Genomic DNA, 15,026 nt, shown 5'->3' with positions numbered 1-15,026 from the left:
TGTTATAAGACTAAGAATGCTAGGATAAAAAGGCATAATAGAGTAGTGTCTGCAGTTGTAGATAAGGTTGGTAAATTAGGGTGGAAGGCAATGATAGAGCCCCATTTGAGAAATAGTAAGGGTGAGTTAAGAAAGCCGGATATTATATTTATAAAAGGAGATACAGCAGTGGTGGTTGATGTTACAGTGCGATGGGAGGATAATGCCGGAAGTTTGGAACAAGCCCACAGTGAGAAGGTGGCTTATTATCTTGAGTTAGAGGAAGAAATTAAAAACTTAACGGGAGGTAAAAATATTCACTTCTTTGGTTTTGTGCTTGGGGCGCGTGGCAAGTGGAGTGAAGGTAATAATGATTTGTTACAATTATTGGGAATGGACAGAAGTAAAAATTTTAAGGAGAGTATATGTAGACTTGTTTTATATTCCACTATTGGTATGATGGCTATATTCAGTGACAGGTAAAGATTCCGGAGTTTCCATTCCGTGTATCTTGCCAAAACTAAATTTTAGCTATTTTGGTTTCCATGTTCTAAATTTTCAAATTTTTAATATTGTTTTGAACATTAATTTATTTAGTGTTATTTAATATCTGTACTTCAATAGAATGGTTTTAATTATATAATAAATACTTATTAATGGATGAAATTCCAATTTAAATTATTAGTTTATTTAATTACTGGATGTGGATGCGGACTGGCCGCGTATAATAACCAGGAAAGGGCAGGTAGTCACGCCTGTACATAAATAGGGGGTGGAGTCCTGGGGGGCAGTTAGGGGCAGGAGTCCCAGGAGGGGGCAGTCAGGGGACAAGGAGCAGGGGGAGGGTTGGGGGTTCTGAGGGGGGCGGGAAGTGGGAGGGAGTGGAAGGGGCGGGGCTAGGGCAGAACGGGGGTGGGGCTCCTCCCGTCCTCTTTTTTGCTTGCTGAAATATGGTAACCCTATTCAAAGGTGCTGAATACCCACAACTCCAGCTGAAGACAATGAGGGCAATAGGTGCTCAGTACCTCTGAAAAATCAGGCCAGATATCATCAGTTAACAACCACTTTAATATGTTTTTCTGTGGGTGAAAAGGATCATTACCCATTATTTTGCGTAATCCATGCTTCCTTGTTTACATTTTGAACCTATATTTACATGCAATAAAACAGCTTGGAGAACCAGATTCAGAGTAAGTACTGTGAGTTTTTTTTAATACTAGGAAAAAAAAATCCATGAATAGCTTGTTGTTCCCAGCCTCTGCAACCTAGTTTTAGCACTGCTTCAAGACAGTTTCACATGAGGTAGCTCTTTAGGGCTGACAACCTGACGCTTGAGAATCAGAGGAGATAGGAAAATTGAGCTTTTAAGCTTTCTATTTATTTACCAAACCTCCTGACAGCCCCTAGCAATTTTTTTTTGTCAGATGAGTTCTGAAAGTGGTAACCTACTTGGGTCCACTATAGTTAGACATGGTGGGTTGTATTGAAGATATACAGTCAAGACTTTGAATTTCTTCACACTTGTGAGTTCAAACCAGGTCGATAACATTAGCATTAGTTTTTTTTTAAGTTTAATTAATATGTCAGTGCTACATAACTACCTAAGAAACTGGCTCATTTAACAGTGTTCACTGATTTAGCAACCACTTGCTGCTGATCCATCATAACACCAAAGACTAAAGATAAGAGAATTGCTCAGTTTCCGAATCTGCCCTGCTGTGCTGTGTTGTATGTTACTAGAATCCCAGGATTTCACAACCACCTCATCCAGAAAGGTGATTCTCCATAGTGTTAAGAAAGGTGCATTCCAAATCCTCCTTGCTTTTCTGATATCAGTACCTCCTCAATTATCTCTATCTATATGATGTCATTGGCAGCGTCCAAGGCAATCCTGTTGCTAATTAATCACCACCAGTGACAATGTAATTAGCAGCTTAATTAGGATCATCATCTTCCACTAGTGCTGTAGCATTGGGCTAAGCCAGCTGTGAGGGACTGGCTAGATCTTACAGAACCCTACAGTTCCTGTGGAACCTCCCACTGAGAAGGAAGGCTGTCAAGACTCCCTAATTTTTCTCTCCGAAGGAGTTTCTTGATTAAACATTACCAAGGAAAGCAGCATTTACTGATTAGGCTCTCATTTGCTGTCGCACAGCCAGGGTACAGAGAAAATGCTCATTTCTGACATGTCTACTGGCAAACAAAGGTTGATTACCACATTCTTATGGATTGAAAGAAATCTGAAACATTGTTTGCATTACTAACAAGCTTTAAAAAATTAGGACTGACATCCTGAGTATGACAAAGCACTTCTTGCTGAAAGCAAAAATACATTTCCTTCTGTTGTCCTAATTTTTAAGTGTTGTCTTTTGGAGATTTTGCCAGATGGTTTCATTATGGGGGTCCCCCCCCTCCACAAATTGGTCTATTGGGAATAAACAGTGACATATTTGTTCTTTATACAGAAATGATCAACGATTTACATCAGGAGGGAATGCGCAGGCATGCCTCCTGCAATAAGTACATTGACCAAGTGAATTTGAAACAAGTTGGGGGAGATCCCACCATATTTAGATGTTGGCCCACTTCTTCCTTCTGTAGCAAAGGAATAGTTTTGATCCCTATGAGTCATAAACGAATGGGTGTGTTCTAGTGAGGTCCGGCAGGGATTGGTTCTTGGTCCTATACAAAAATATAGCTAAATGTAAATGTATACATCTAGGAACAAAGAATGTAGGCCATTCTTACAGGATGGGGTGGGGGGATTGTATCTTGGGAAGCAGTGACTCTAAAAAAGATTTAGCCATCAGGCCCCTCAATCAGCTGAACATGAGCTCCCAGTGTGATGCTGTGGCCAAAAGGGTTAATGCGATCCTTGGATGCATAAACAGGGGAAGCTCAAGTAGGAGTAGAGAGGTTATTTTACCACTGTATTTGGCACTAACGGTTACTAGTACCACTGTATTTGCTGCTGAATACTATGTCCAGTTGTGGTGTCCACAATTCAAGGATGTTGCTAAATTGGAGAGATTTCAGAGAAGGGTCATGAGAATGATTAAAGAATTAGAAAACAAGCCTTACAGTGATAGACTCAAGGAGCTTAGTCTATTTAGCTTAACAAAGAGAAGGGCAAAGGTTGACTTGATTACAGTCTATAAGTACCTATTGTCACAGTTCAGGACAAATTCAACTGTATCTCCCCTCCATGATCCAGCAAGGGCACCAACTTTTAGATTTCCAGCTCACAGGTATCACGTCTCTTGGGTGGAGACCATGTCTGTCTCCCTCCTGACCAGAGAATTCTAGGCTGCATGGTTCCCTGCCTGCATTGTGAATTCCCCAGCAAGCCAGACTGCCTAGACAGACCAGCACTGCACTTTGCTTTATCTTCAGAGGCCACACAACCCTTTATAAGCAAACACAGTTATTCTTAATATAAAAGCATTGCAGAGAAAATATTACAAACAACAAAAATACCTACATGCATGCTAATAAGTTTACCAGAGCTCATCCCCAACTCCAATAATGGCTCTGGCAGGTGTCAGTCCTTCCAACCCTTCCCTAGGAATTGCTCCCCGCCCCCTGGGGAGAAGGTTCTGTCTGTTTGCTGGATCAGGAAGAAGACCCTGAGACAGTGTAAACTCAGGCTATTTATCCAAAAGCCCTTTCTTTGTCTGTTGGTCTTTGGAGAATCCAGTTTGACCCAATATATGTGAGCCTCTCCAGGTGGTGGTACCTCTCTGCAGGTGTTACAATATGAATAAATTGGTCTAACCAGCCCACCCTCCCCCCCACTGTTCTTAATTCCTGGAGGACTGTGGTCACCCTCCTTAATGGAATTATAGACAATCCCTGGCCCAAAATGATACATAAACTTAATATAGTAAGATCTCCCAAAGATCCCACAGGAAATTGCCATATCTGTTACACCTACATGGGGAACAAACATTTAATAATCGGCTCTTCAGTGTAGCAGACAAAGATAAAACTTGATCCAATGGCTCAAAGTTGAAGTTAGATAAATTCAGAAGTGGAATAAGTCATACTTTTTAAATAGTGACAGTAATTAACCACTGAAACCATTTACTAAGGGTCATAGTGGATTCTCCATCACTGACCATTTTAAAGTTAAGGTTGGATCTTTTCCTAAATTATATGCTCTGGGAAGTTCCATGGCCTGTGTGATGCAGGAGGGTAGACTAGATGACCACAGTGGTCCCTTCTGGCCTTGACATTGATGAATAATGGAAGGAGCTTCCTCTGCAGCATGGGGCATGGGTCACTTGCAGGTTTAAACTAGTGTAAATGGTGGAGTCTCTGTAACTTGAAATCTTTGAATCATGATTTGAGTAACTCAGCCAGAGGTTAGGGGTCTATGACAGGAGTGGGTGGGTGTGGTTCTGTGGCAATGTGCAGGAGGTCAGACTAGATCATCATGATGGTTTTGTGGCCTTAAAGTCTATGAGTGGTTGAACATGTCAAGGCTTAGCACACACCTATTAGCAACCTTATTCAGGTTCTTTCTATCTTTCAAAAGGCTTTGCCAATCTAATTGACCTGGAAGATGCTCAAATATTATGGAAATGAGAGCCAATACAAACCCCTAAGATACAAAGATTTATGGAGCAAATTACAAAGTAATAAGGCTGAAAGGTGAAAACTTTTATTCCTCGACTTTCATCTTCTGGCTCATGATTTGAACCTAATTTGAGATACCAGGGGGGATGAATTTCAGCTCTTTAATAAAGAAGAGTCCCTTTTACAAAGCCACTGTGTATAATCTTGCTGACTTTGACACAATGAACAATCTTCAGAGGAGAAGCTAGATGAAGCTAGGCCTCCCTGGGACATCCATAACCTAAATAGATCAATGGGACTATGTAAATTCATCTCCTGTCAGCAAAACTGGGAAGTGAAGAGATGTGGCTGGATCATTGCCCTCTTGTGAACTTCCCAGGTGCCCCACCACACCCACAAGTCACCCCAAGAAGTCTCTGTCTCCAGGGTCCACTGAGACAGGCTCCATCCTATCTAGTTTACAGATGAAGAAACTGAAGTGAAGGGATTTGCCAAAGGTCACCCAGCAGGTCAGAGTTGGGGATAGAACCCATGTTTCCTGTCTCCCACTCTACTGACCTCTGCACTGGCCCTTGCCTCCTCTTTTGAATAGAGGGGCATCCAGATCTAAACTTCCCAAGAGTTTGGGGGTCTACATGATCTATGGTTTTGATTTAACTTATTTGAGAAATTGGGACCAGCCATCAAGTTCATATCCAATTTGACTTCCCCAAAGTACAGGCATTTTTTTGATCTGGCTTTTGGTTCAGGACTGCATCTACTCTAAAGATAAGTACCTGTATTATATTTTGTACAACAAGAAAAGTATAATACAAGTGCTACCAAGCTTCTGAGCTCTGAAAGATTTTAGAGTATGATTTTGCTAAATTATACATTGAGTGGAAGGATTGAGTCAAGTATTTTGTATTCAGCAGGGTCATTAGTGCTTCCAGGAGAGGTGGAACAGACAGCGACTTGCTATACACCTTCCTTTGATCAGCCTACTAATCTGGAGTTCGGGACCTTGTCAATTACACAACCATCAATCAGCAAAACACAAGAGGTATGAGGTCAGATTTATTGAAACATAGTTTTCTTTTTCCTGAGTGGATTTTAATGCTATTTCCATACAGGAACAGAGGGATGTAGAGGGAGCTTTGTGGAATTGCCTTGAACTGAGTTAGCAATTCATTTTTAAATATATTAAAAAAAATTAACAAGTTAAAGTAATTATGCTCTTTGATGGAACAGCTCCTGATTTGTGATGCACACTGCGGCTGTATAATAAATGAGCCGGGTAAATATATCACTTTTTTGCTTACCTGTAATTTTAGCCAATACATTTTTTATAATTGGTAAAGCTCACAGGCTATTCAAGCAACCTTTGTAGCTCCTGACCTTTTAACAAAACATTAGGTTACATAGAATGAGGGACCATTTAATTTCCTGATGGCTTTGGCAGTATTACACTACACAAACTCTTGCTGGGGTGAGTGCAGAAATCCATGTCCCAAATTGCAGCTAGAGCAATTCCTTTAATGCCACATTAAAAACAAAACAAAACAAAACAAAAAAGAAAAAACAAAACAAAAAAGAATCCCTAGAACATATCTTGATCACAGATTTGGAGTTTATCTTTTGGAAATTATTGTCATTGAGATGCAATTCAGTATTAGCACTGTCTACCAGGTGAAGTGCAGAGGACTGGACCATGGCATGTCAGCAATCATCAGCAATCAATATATGTTTTAATTTAAATTGCCCCTTTCTCTCAGAATTTCAGCCCCACTCAAATCAGAAATGTAGGTCTAGAATGCTTGCAGGCTTATTTTATGTCTTTAAATCTCCCGACAAATCAGCCAGTGTGAACATTAACTTTAGAATAAGGAATTTTTCTGTTGCAGAGGTGGTGTGTTGTTGTTGGTTTTTAGTTTTGTTTTGTTTTGGGTTTTTTGGTTAATCATTATAATGGACGCTGAAATGTTAAGATTGCTTCTGGCTAAAATCAGGCAGCTTTGCTAGTTTCATTTGGTTATTGATATCCTATGAGGCGTAAATCAAGATGATAAAGATATTTGACCAATAAAGGATTGATGCTACTGCATTGCATATGCAGTTTTGCCTGCTGAGCTCAAATGTATTTGATTCTTTGCAATCAACACTAGAAAATATACTGTTAAGAACAATTCTGCATTGGCAGGGAGATGGACTAGATGCTCTAATAGGTCTTTTCCAGTTCTAACCCATATGGTTCTGTGATTAAAATAAAAACCTCTGAAATGACCTATAACATGGTAGTTAACCTCCATCTTTATACCTTTAGAAATATACATTTTTACACAAAAATACTATGACATATTGAAATGCATATCCCAGGAGATTAATGTATGGGGACATAAAAAAGAAGGGGGTTGCAAAAATTTCAAGTGTTAATAAATGAATGCACATGACACTGGAAGCTACAACTTATGAGAGGTGGATGAAAATCCCATTCACTGCAGCATTTATTTCTATTAGAGGAACAGTTTGATCATACAGTAGAACCTTGGAGTTATGAACACCAGAGTTACGAACTGACCAGTCAACCACACACTTCATTCGGAACTGGAAATACACAATCAGGCAGCAGTAGAGACAGCTCCCCCCCCAAACAAATACAGTACAGTACTGTGTTAAAAGTAAACTATTAAAAAAAAAGGGAAAACAGCATTTTTCTTCTGCATAGTAAAGTTTCAAAGCTGTATTAAGACAATGTTCAGTTGTAAACTTTGAAAGAACCATAACAATTTGTTCAGAGTTACGAACATTTCAGAGCTACGAACATCCTCCATTCCTGATGTGTTCTAACTCTGAGTTTATACTGTACATAAAATAAACGGAGTGTTATAGGGGACAATGGAAGGATGTGAAGGTGTGCTAACATGCTTAATGCTTTACCGGATACAAAATGAAGCTAGTTCCTATCTTAAATTATACATGTGTTTATGGCCATCCACTTAGACAGTATATTTAGGGGCTAATTTTCAGAATTGCTGAGCTCCCACAATTCCAGTTGAAGTCAATGGGTGCTGTGAGTGCTCAGTACCTTGATAAACAAGTCCTAAGCTCTTCAGGGCAGGGAACCTGCCATGGGACATGGGAGAAGATTATTTCCAGTGGCTCAAAAGAGCACAATCATCTCCATCCCTTCTTTCAACCCAAACATGTCCCAGCCCATCAAAACAGCTGTTGGAGGAGGGCAATAAAATACCGCTATCTATGCTGTGTTACTGGGATTTGGCTTTTCCATCCCCCACCCCCTAAAAATACTCCAAACCACTAGTATGCTACAGGATGCTGAAGGAGAGTCCATGTCACTGACATACTGTGTGAGGGATTTGGGAGAACGTGTAGTTTTCATCAAATGGCCACAGTTAATGTGTTTACTGAGGGGAAATTACATGCAAGTGTGCCTAAAGAGACGCTCATCTTCCTGAAAATTATCCCTCTCTCAAATGCAATGAGAACAAGGATGAGCGACTCAGTAACTTGTTCATTTTGGCTAGCAACTTAGCTTCCATTTTCTCCAATGGTTGTAGGCATGTGTGCTTCCCCTTATAGTAAAAATACCACGTGCTGTATGAATGCTGTCACAAACTGCAGCTTGTGAGTGTTACTGCCAGATATGAGTCCTTTACCCTAGAATACTCGTATCCCTAGCCCAGACAGTCATCCCTTTCTCGACTCCTACTCATACCTTTCTTTCAGCCCTGCCATCCTTTTTCTCCACCCTGTGTATTCATTTCTGCTTCCCCAGGCCCCTCCTTTCTTGCTCTCTTTCCCCCACATGCTCTCTAGATGAACATAAACTTGCCATCGCACGATACATATATGCTTCCTTCCCTCATCACCTATCTCTGTCCAGTTAAAGTATTTATATAGTGCCAATCACTGTCATTATTAATTATTATTATTATTTGTATTATGGTAGCACCTGCAAGATAAAATCCTGTCCCCACTGAAGTCAGTAGCAAAACTCCCATTGATTTCAGTAGGTTCACAATTTTACCCATAGTCTTGTACCAAGATCAGGGTCCTATTGTGTTAAGTGCTGTACATACCCATAATAAAAGCAAGGGCTTGCCTCAAAGAACCTCCAGTCTCAAGACAAGACAGACAAAGGGTGAGAGGAAGAAAATGCCGTATGTCTATGCTGCAAAACCCCCCTGCGGCAGCAAGTCTCAGAGCCTGGGTCAACTGACTCAAGCTCGCGTGGCTCCCGCTACAGTGCTAAAAATAGCAGTGCAGATGTTCCCGCTCGAGCTGGAGCTTGGCTTCTGAGATCCACCCCTCTCTCTGGGTTTCAGAGCCCGGGCTCTACACTGAGTGGGAATATCTACACTGCTATGTTTAGCCCCATAGTGTGAGCCACATGAGCCTGGATCCATTAAGCTGGGCTCTGAGAATCGTTGCCATGGGTTTCTTTGTTTTTTGCAGTGTAGACGTACCTATAGGTTAAGTGACTTGTCCAATGTCACACAGAAAATCTATGGCAAAAGTGTGAATTGAAGCTAGGTTTTCTGATTCCCACCTCAGTGCCTTAACCTCCAGACAATCCTTCCTTTCTCCAAGTATCTTAGCTCATCATTATGTTCATGTGTACTCTGCCTACACACATTTTTTCTATCTTTTCCACATGGGTATTGAGCTGGTCAGTTTTCCCTTGAACATACAATACATTCAGCAGTGTTTATCTGTGGGGAGAACCCTTTACATAATTTAAACAAGAGAACTGTAGATTGCCCCGATGTAATGTATCTGCACAGAGATTAAATAAAAAGAAACTGAATTGCCAACTATTAATAGACTCTTGAAACTCTCAATTTAGGGTGTTTTATTTACAACATTACTTTGCAAAGTGGCCTCCAGCAAAATGCTCCAGTTATTAATCTGAACATTACATTCTTTCTTCTTTAATTTGGACTTGTGGTAGCTGTGAATGAAAATGATTCTTCCTTCAGAGGTGTCTCCGTTCGAGTAAATCACATGGGCAATCTTAAGAAAACTGGCAGTTCTCTAATAGAGCACAAATTCTATTCCCAGAGAGCTTCCAGAAAAGATTTCAATTAGATGTTAAATTAGACATACACATATTTCTCTCAGCTCCTTAGGCAAAAATAACAAGATAATAACTTGATTCACTGTTGTTTTTGTTCAGCTGTGAGGGATTCGGTGGTCCGTAGCAGAATTTTTTCCTTTTGAAATAAATCAGAATTTCAATTTGCAATCTAAAGGCCTTTGGACTGATTTCCTTCATACGAGGCTGAAATGAAATAATACTTGGGAGAAGATAAAAACCAACCAAACCCACTGCTTTCAACGCTTGCCTGAGAGATGAAGCACACAAATAGACATACAGCTGAACTAGACTTTTTGAAACTTGCAATGAGGAGATAACAGAGTGAAGTCTGGTGTGTTCTACTCTTACATCCAATTTCATTTGGAATTACATGTACATTTTTCTTTTTTACAAACACTTTTCCATTACACATCTGCATGTTCATGAAATGGTTTAGTTAAATGCAAATCAAGACAAGGTCATAGTGGCTGAATGTGTATTCTCAATATCGTAATAGCTTTGGTGCAGAGGTGACAGATTTGATTTTGTAGAACTGCTACAAAGGTTTACTGCAATCTGAGGTTTTCTTAATTTAATTACCTGTAATCATGGTATCAGGCACTGTTACAGCTACAGCAAATGGAAAAACATTTTGAGATTTAATAATACATTATAGGGTTTGTTTTTGGATTTTTCTCTTAACTGAACACTTAGAAAATTAAGATAGATCACTGTTAGATCTTAAAGGCATACTCCATGGCATGGTATTTTAACAGGCTTCTCCTGGGAGAATTAGTGGAATGGGTACTGAGTGGGTTGAGGGAGTAGGACTTTAGTTTTGGTGGGTCAAGAGAGCTTGTTTGTGGATATTGACTCAACTGAGCTTTATTTGAATGTTATTTTTAAAAAAACATGGGTATACCATTCTGCACCTAAGATTTGACCCAAAGCACACTTAAATCAATAGAAAGAGTTTCAGGAATTAGACAGGTACAGCTGATGAAAGGAAATTAAACAAATCAAGACACACAAATACCATTCGTGCAGTCTGTTCAGTTCTAGAGTCAGTAGTTTTAGCTTTTGCAGAGAACAAGGTTTTTGGCGGCAACACTAATCCTTTCAGTGGAGCCACAGTTACTGACCTCCTGCAGATCTGGAATCTGATCCATTCCTTACTGAAGTCAGTGGGACGACTCACGTGCAGGATCAGACTCTTATTTCCTAACTGTAAGTCTGTTCAGCACCAGAAGGGTGATGAAATTTAAGCCATTTGCATAGAACAGAAATATAGAAATTGAACATCTGTAAGTGCATCCAAAAAGTGAAGGGAAAGCATTCTAATTCTTCCGAAGAGACTTAAAGCTAAGTTAATACTAGTCAGACTCATTGAGACCTGGAAGATTCTACTCCCACATATTTAATGTTGTGCATTTCCTTTGGGTTTTTTCCAGCAGACTTTGCGAACTGGAGGGTAAATATTTTTGATTGTAAGCCATCCCCTCCTCCCGCCAACAAAACAAAACAAAACAAAACAAGAGTCATGCTTCAACATAATGAGGGTACACACATTGCTGCATTGTTAGCGCTGGACCATCAAAAAAACCTCATTAAAATTATCATGATTGCTTCTTAGCCTTGTGACTAAAATCAAGTGTAGAGTATGATCAGTTTAATATCTACTGTATGATCAAAACCTACTCTTGCAGGAGGTGGATCTGGTGATCTTACAGATCTTTTCTATATCTAACTCTAATGTCTATGATTTATTATGTGAGATTCATTGTGGCAATACGACCTCTTGCATAATCTCAGCAGAAATCCCATGGGATAATGTGACTCCCAAATTGAGTAGCTAATGAACACAAGTGTGAATTTTAAATACGGGCTGGAGTGATTTCCTCTTCTTTTGAGGAAGCCTCTTTTTTCCAGGATTATCCCCGAAGTGATCCTATGTTCTTAATCCTGGCTCATTGATGGATGTTTGTGAGTCTCAAAATAAATTTCAGAGATTCCTAAATATTGTTGAACTATGACCCAATGACATTTTGACACAACAGGATGACGCACTACTTCGTCATTGTGCTATGATTTAAATGTCACTTTCCCTTGATGCACAAGCCTGTTCCATTGTACAGTCCTGATTGGAAATTCCAGTTAGCTCCATTAGAACCCTTCAATAGGTCTTAATTGAATTCTGCTGGACTCTGTTGATTTCAGGTAAATTACAAGTTTGCACTGAAACTAGTAGTCCAGGAGACCTGTTACTGTGTTTCAAAACTTTGTTGCTAACTAGAATTAATAGGAAGCAGGAGTATTCTGAACAGGAATTTCCACTAGATGGCAATTCCTAATAAGAACTTGAGGATTTTACAGCTTTCATCCGTATGCAAGAAACAAAAAAGAGCTGAGATTGGATTTCATGCTATGACATAGAATTCTTAGCAGTTTTCTCACACCAGCTTCCATGCCTGCTTTCACTTCTGCAGCCTGAAAAGCTGCTCATCCTGCAAACACATTGATGTAGGATCTTTAAATGCCACGATAATCAAAATCAATTTTCATCCCAAAAGGTAGGAAACTGATGCAAAAGGTCATCAATTTAGATGATCGTGTAAACTTCAAGGGAATATAGGGGGGGGGAAAGAGGTGGGGTGAACACTTCTGCACCATGATTATGTACTGTAAGAGATCTAAGGTAAAGGCTAGACATTTCCTTCCATAGACTACAATTTAATGAATTTGTTTGAGGGAAAAATAGGTGGATTATAATAGAAAACCTATGTGTGCCTGCTTCAAGTTACATTTTACTACTTCTGCCAAGGTCATTGTTTATACCAGAGTTTCTGTCATGAAAGTGCGAGTGACAAAAGTTAATAATAGTATCACAGGAATTAGAAATAGGAAAGATCTATGAGTGTGAGGTCATCTGGCCAACCCTCTTGCCAGTACAAAATTGTTCTCCAGTGCTTTGTCTGGTCTTATTTAAACTGACTCAAGAGATGGGGCAGTCCCCATGGGAGACTAGCCTGCAGTGTAACAGAGCTCATGCTCAGGAAATTGTTCCTGATATTCCGCTCACATTTTCCCATTAATTTTATCCCATTGCCCCTTGTTACACCATCTGACCTCCCCTCCCTTGAACAATCCAAAGTGTTACTAATTGATGAAAAAATCTCAACCCCAGTGTGCAAATAGTAAGATATTGAGCATCTGGCACAAAGCTGCATGTTACACAAACTCAAGTGGAAAACAGAAAACAGAGCAAAACAAGTCTAGGCTGAGATTTTCAAAGGTGCTCGGGATTAAGGCACACATCTTTTCTCTGTTTTGCACTCAAGCTGGTGTAACATGCTGATTTGTGCCACACTCTTGATATTTTCGACTTGTGAATTCTGAAGTGTCCCATCACATGCAAAGCATTTGGGGCTCAATTTTGCAAAATGATCTTATCCAGCACAGCATCTAAGCTTGTGCTTAACTTTAAGCAAATGAATAGCCTCATTGACTTCAGTGGGATTAACCACATGCGTGACATTAAGCATGTTTAAACACTTTGCTAGAGTGGGGCTGGAGTGTTCAGCACTTTGTAGCATAGATTTCTTGATGCTCAAGAAAAAAACATCGTACTAATAATGAATTGTCTATGATTATTGAAGCCCCATAGGGTTGTCTACACTGTGCACTGAGGCCAGGCTCTGACTCAGGTTAGAGTCCAAGCCACACGTCTGTCCACAAACAAATCAGTCTGATTTGGGTCAGCAAGCACTCAGATCCTGAGAACTAGGGCCCTGCTTGTAGGGTGGATCAGAGCCTGAGTCCCACTGTGACTTGGTTTGAAGCCCTGTCATTTAGCAGTGTGGATGCAGCTTGAAACACAGACTCGAGTCAGAAGGTCTGTGTAGTACAGTATGGACACGTTAGCACAACTGTGAGACCCAGGTCCAGGAACTATAAACCCAGGTTTACAAAGCAGTATGGACGCTCAAGCATGGGGTTGGAAACAACAAGTCCACAAACCTAGGTGCCACACACCCGGGTTTACAGTGCAATGTAGACCTACCCATAGACATATTATGCTAAATTGGGCAAAGCACAGGGAACAATCCTGTACTGGTGGATAGCAGGGAGGATGTAAAAGATGTGCTAACAAGATGTCCCCATCTGTAATTTCTAGGATTAATTTTATCTAGTGTCTTATTGAAAACATTTTATGCTATGGTCCCTCTGCTTGTCCTTATTAATATGCAGCCTTTAAAATATTATGATTTACTTATTTATCCTATTTATAAATTGTGCCAACTGAAGTCTTTTCAAAACACATTTATAATTAAAAATATTCAATGCAGCATATGTCAGCTGAGCCAATACTGACTAATTCTGCAATACTGTACCTCCCATCAACCAAATAACCCATTGCACACCTCTGCAAGCAACTTCTTTGGTTAAAGGAAACAGGCCTTGCAGGGTTTGAATAACTGAAAATTGATTATGCTTCTTTGCTCCTTATAGGCATTCCCATTGCTACAAAATGTAGTATCAGTTGAGTAAACAGCACTTAAAACTAGCCAAAATCTTAAAGTTGTGGGATCTATCCTTGCAACTTAACGTAGCTCTACATATTTTTTCCATATTGTCACAACCCTGCTGCTACAAGTGGTGGAAATGTAATAGATGTATGCAAGGGAGGTTTTTTGATTCCTTGCCTTGAGCAAAAATTAGTTAATGATATTCATTCCGATACAGTATGGTACAAATGGGGCACATGAAATGGCTTAAATTAGGTCAAATTGAATAATTGAATTTGTTCTTTTACTTAAAAACAGCTTAATCAGCTGAGAGTGCTGGAGTCTAAAAAATAGTTTAATTAAATATTAATCAGGAGTTTATGTTTTGAGCTTCTTTATCGTTACTTGCTGCTGTTTTATTTATATTTCTATATTTTTCCCTGTTGCAGCTCTGTGGGGATGAAGTTCAGCTGTTCTCCCTTGATGAAGAATTTGACTATGACAGTGTGGCATTGACCCCCAGGTTCTCTGAGGCTGAGATGAAGGCCATTATAAACTTGTCTGAACAGAAAAAAGTAAGGATCGGCCTTAAGTCACCAGGATCTGAAGACTGAAGCTGACGTACCTTGCTGGGCATTCTCTGTTATTCAGCTGGAAAAATATTTTTAAGGGGAAAATCCAACTCCCTCTTCTGCAATCATAGAGGCCCCTTTTCAATGAAGCCAGTGTGGGCCTGTCATAGAACCTGTGGGATGTTCATATACCCTGTGCAGCACTGGGCTGAAGTAGCCTCCCCGTAGTATTATTATTTATTATTTGTATTACTGTAGTGCCTAGGAGCTCTAATCATAAATCAGGACCCCATTGTGCTAGCTGCTGTTCAAACA

The 15,026-nt window shown here is 39.9% G+C and overlaps 1 protein-coding gene across 1 annotated transcript in view; it reads left to right on the top strand.

The window, feature by feature from the left end:
* Positions 1 to 14,753, top strand: part of IFTAP (intraflagellar transport associated protein) — a 45,896-nt gene extending 31,143 nt beyond the window's left edge. The window contains exons 5-6 of the mRNA XM_065404469.1: positions 5,469 to 5,599; positions 14,589 to 14,753. Coding sequence (XP_065260541.1) covers positions 5,469 to 5,599; positions 14,589 to 14,753 — 296 coding nt within the window. The remainder of the gene's footprint in view (positions 1 to 5,468; positions 5,600 to 14,588) is intronic.
* The last annotated feature ends 273 nt before the right edge of the window (positions 14,754 to 15,026 follow it).

The sequence above is a fragment of the Emys orbicularis genome, chromosome 4 (genome assembly GCF_028017835.1).
Source record: "Emys orbicularis isolate rEmyOrb1 chromosome 4, rEmyOrb1.hap1, whole genome shotgun sequence".
Taxonomy (NCBI): domain Eukaryota; kingdom Metazoa; phylum Chordata; order Testudines; family Emydidae; genus Emys; species Emys orbicularis.
The sequence above is the reverse complement of the archived record's forward strand: the minus strand, read 5'-3'. Positions and strand labels throughout refer to the sequence as shown.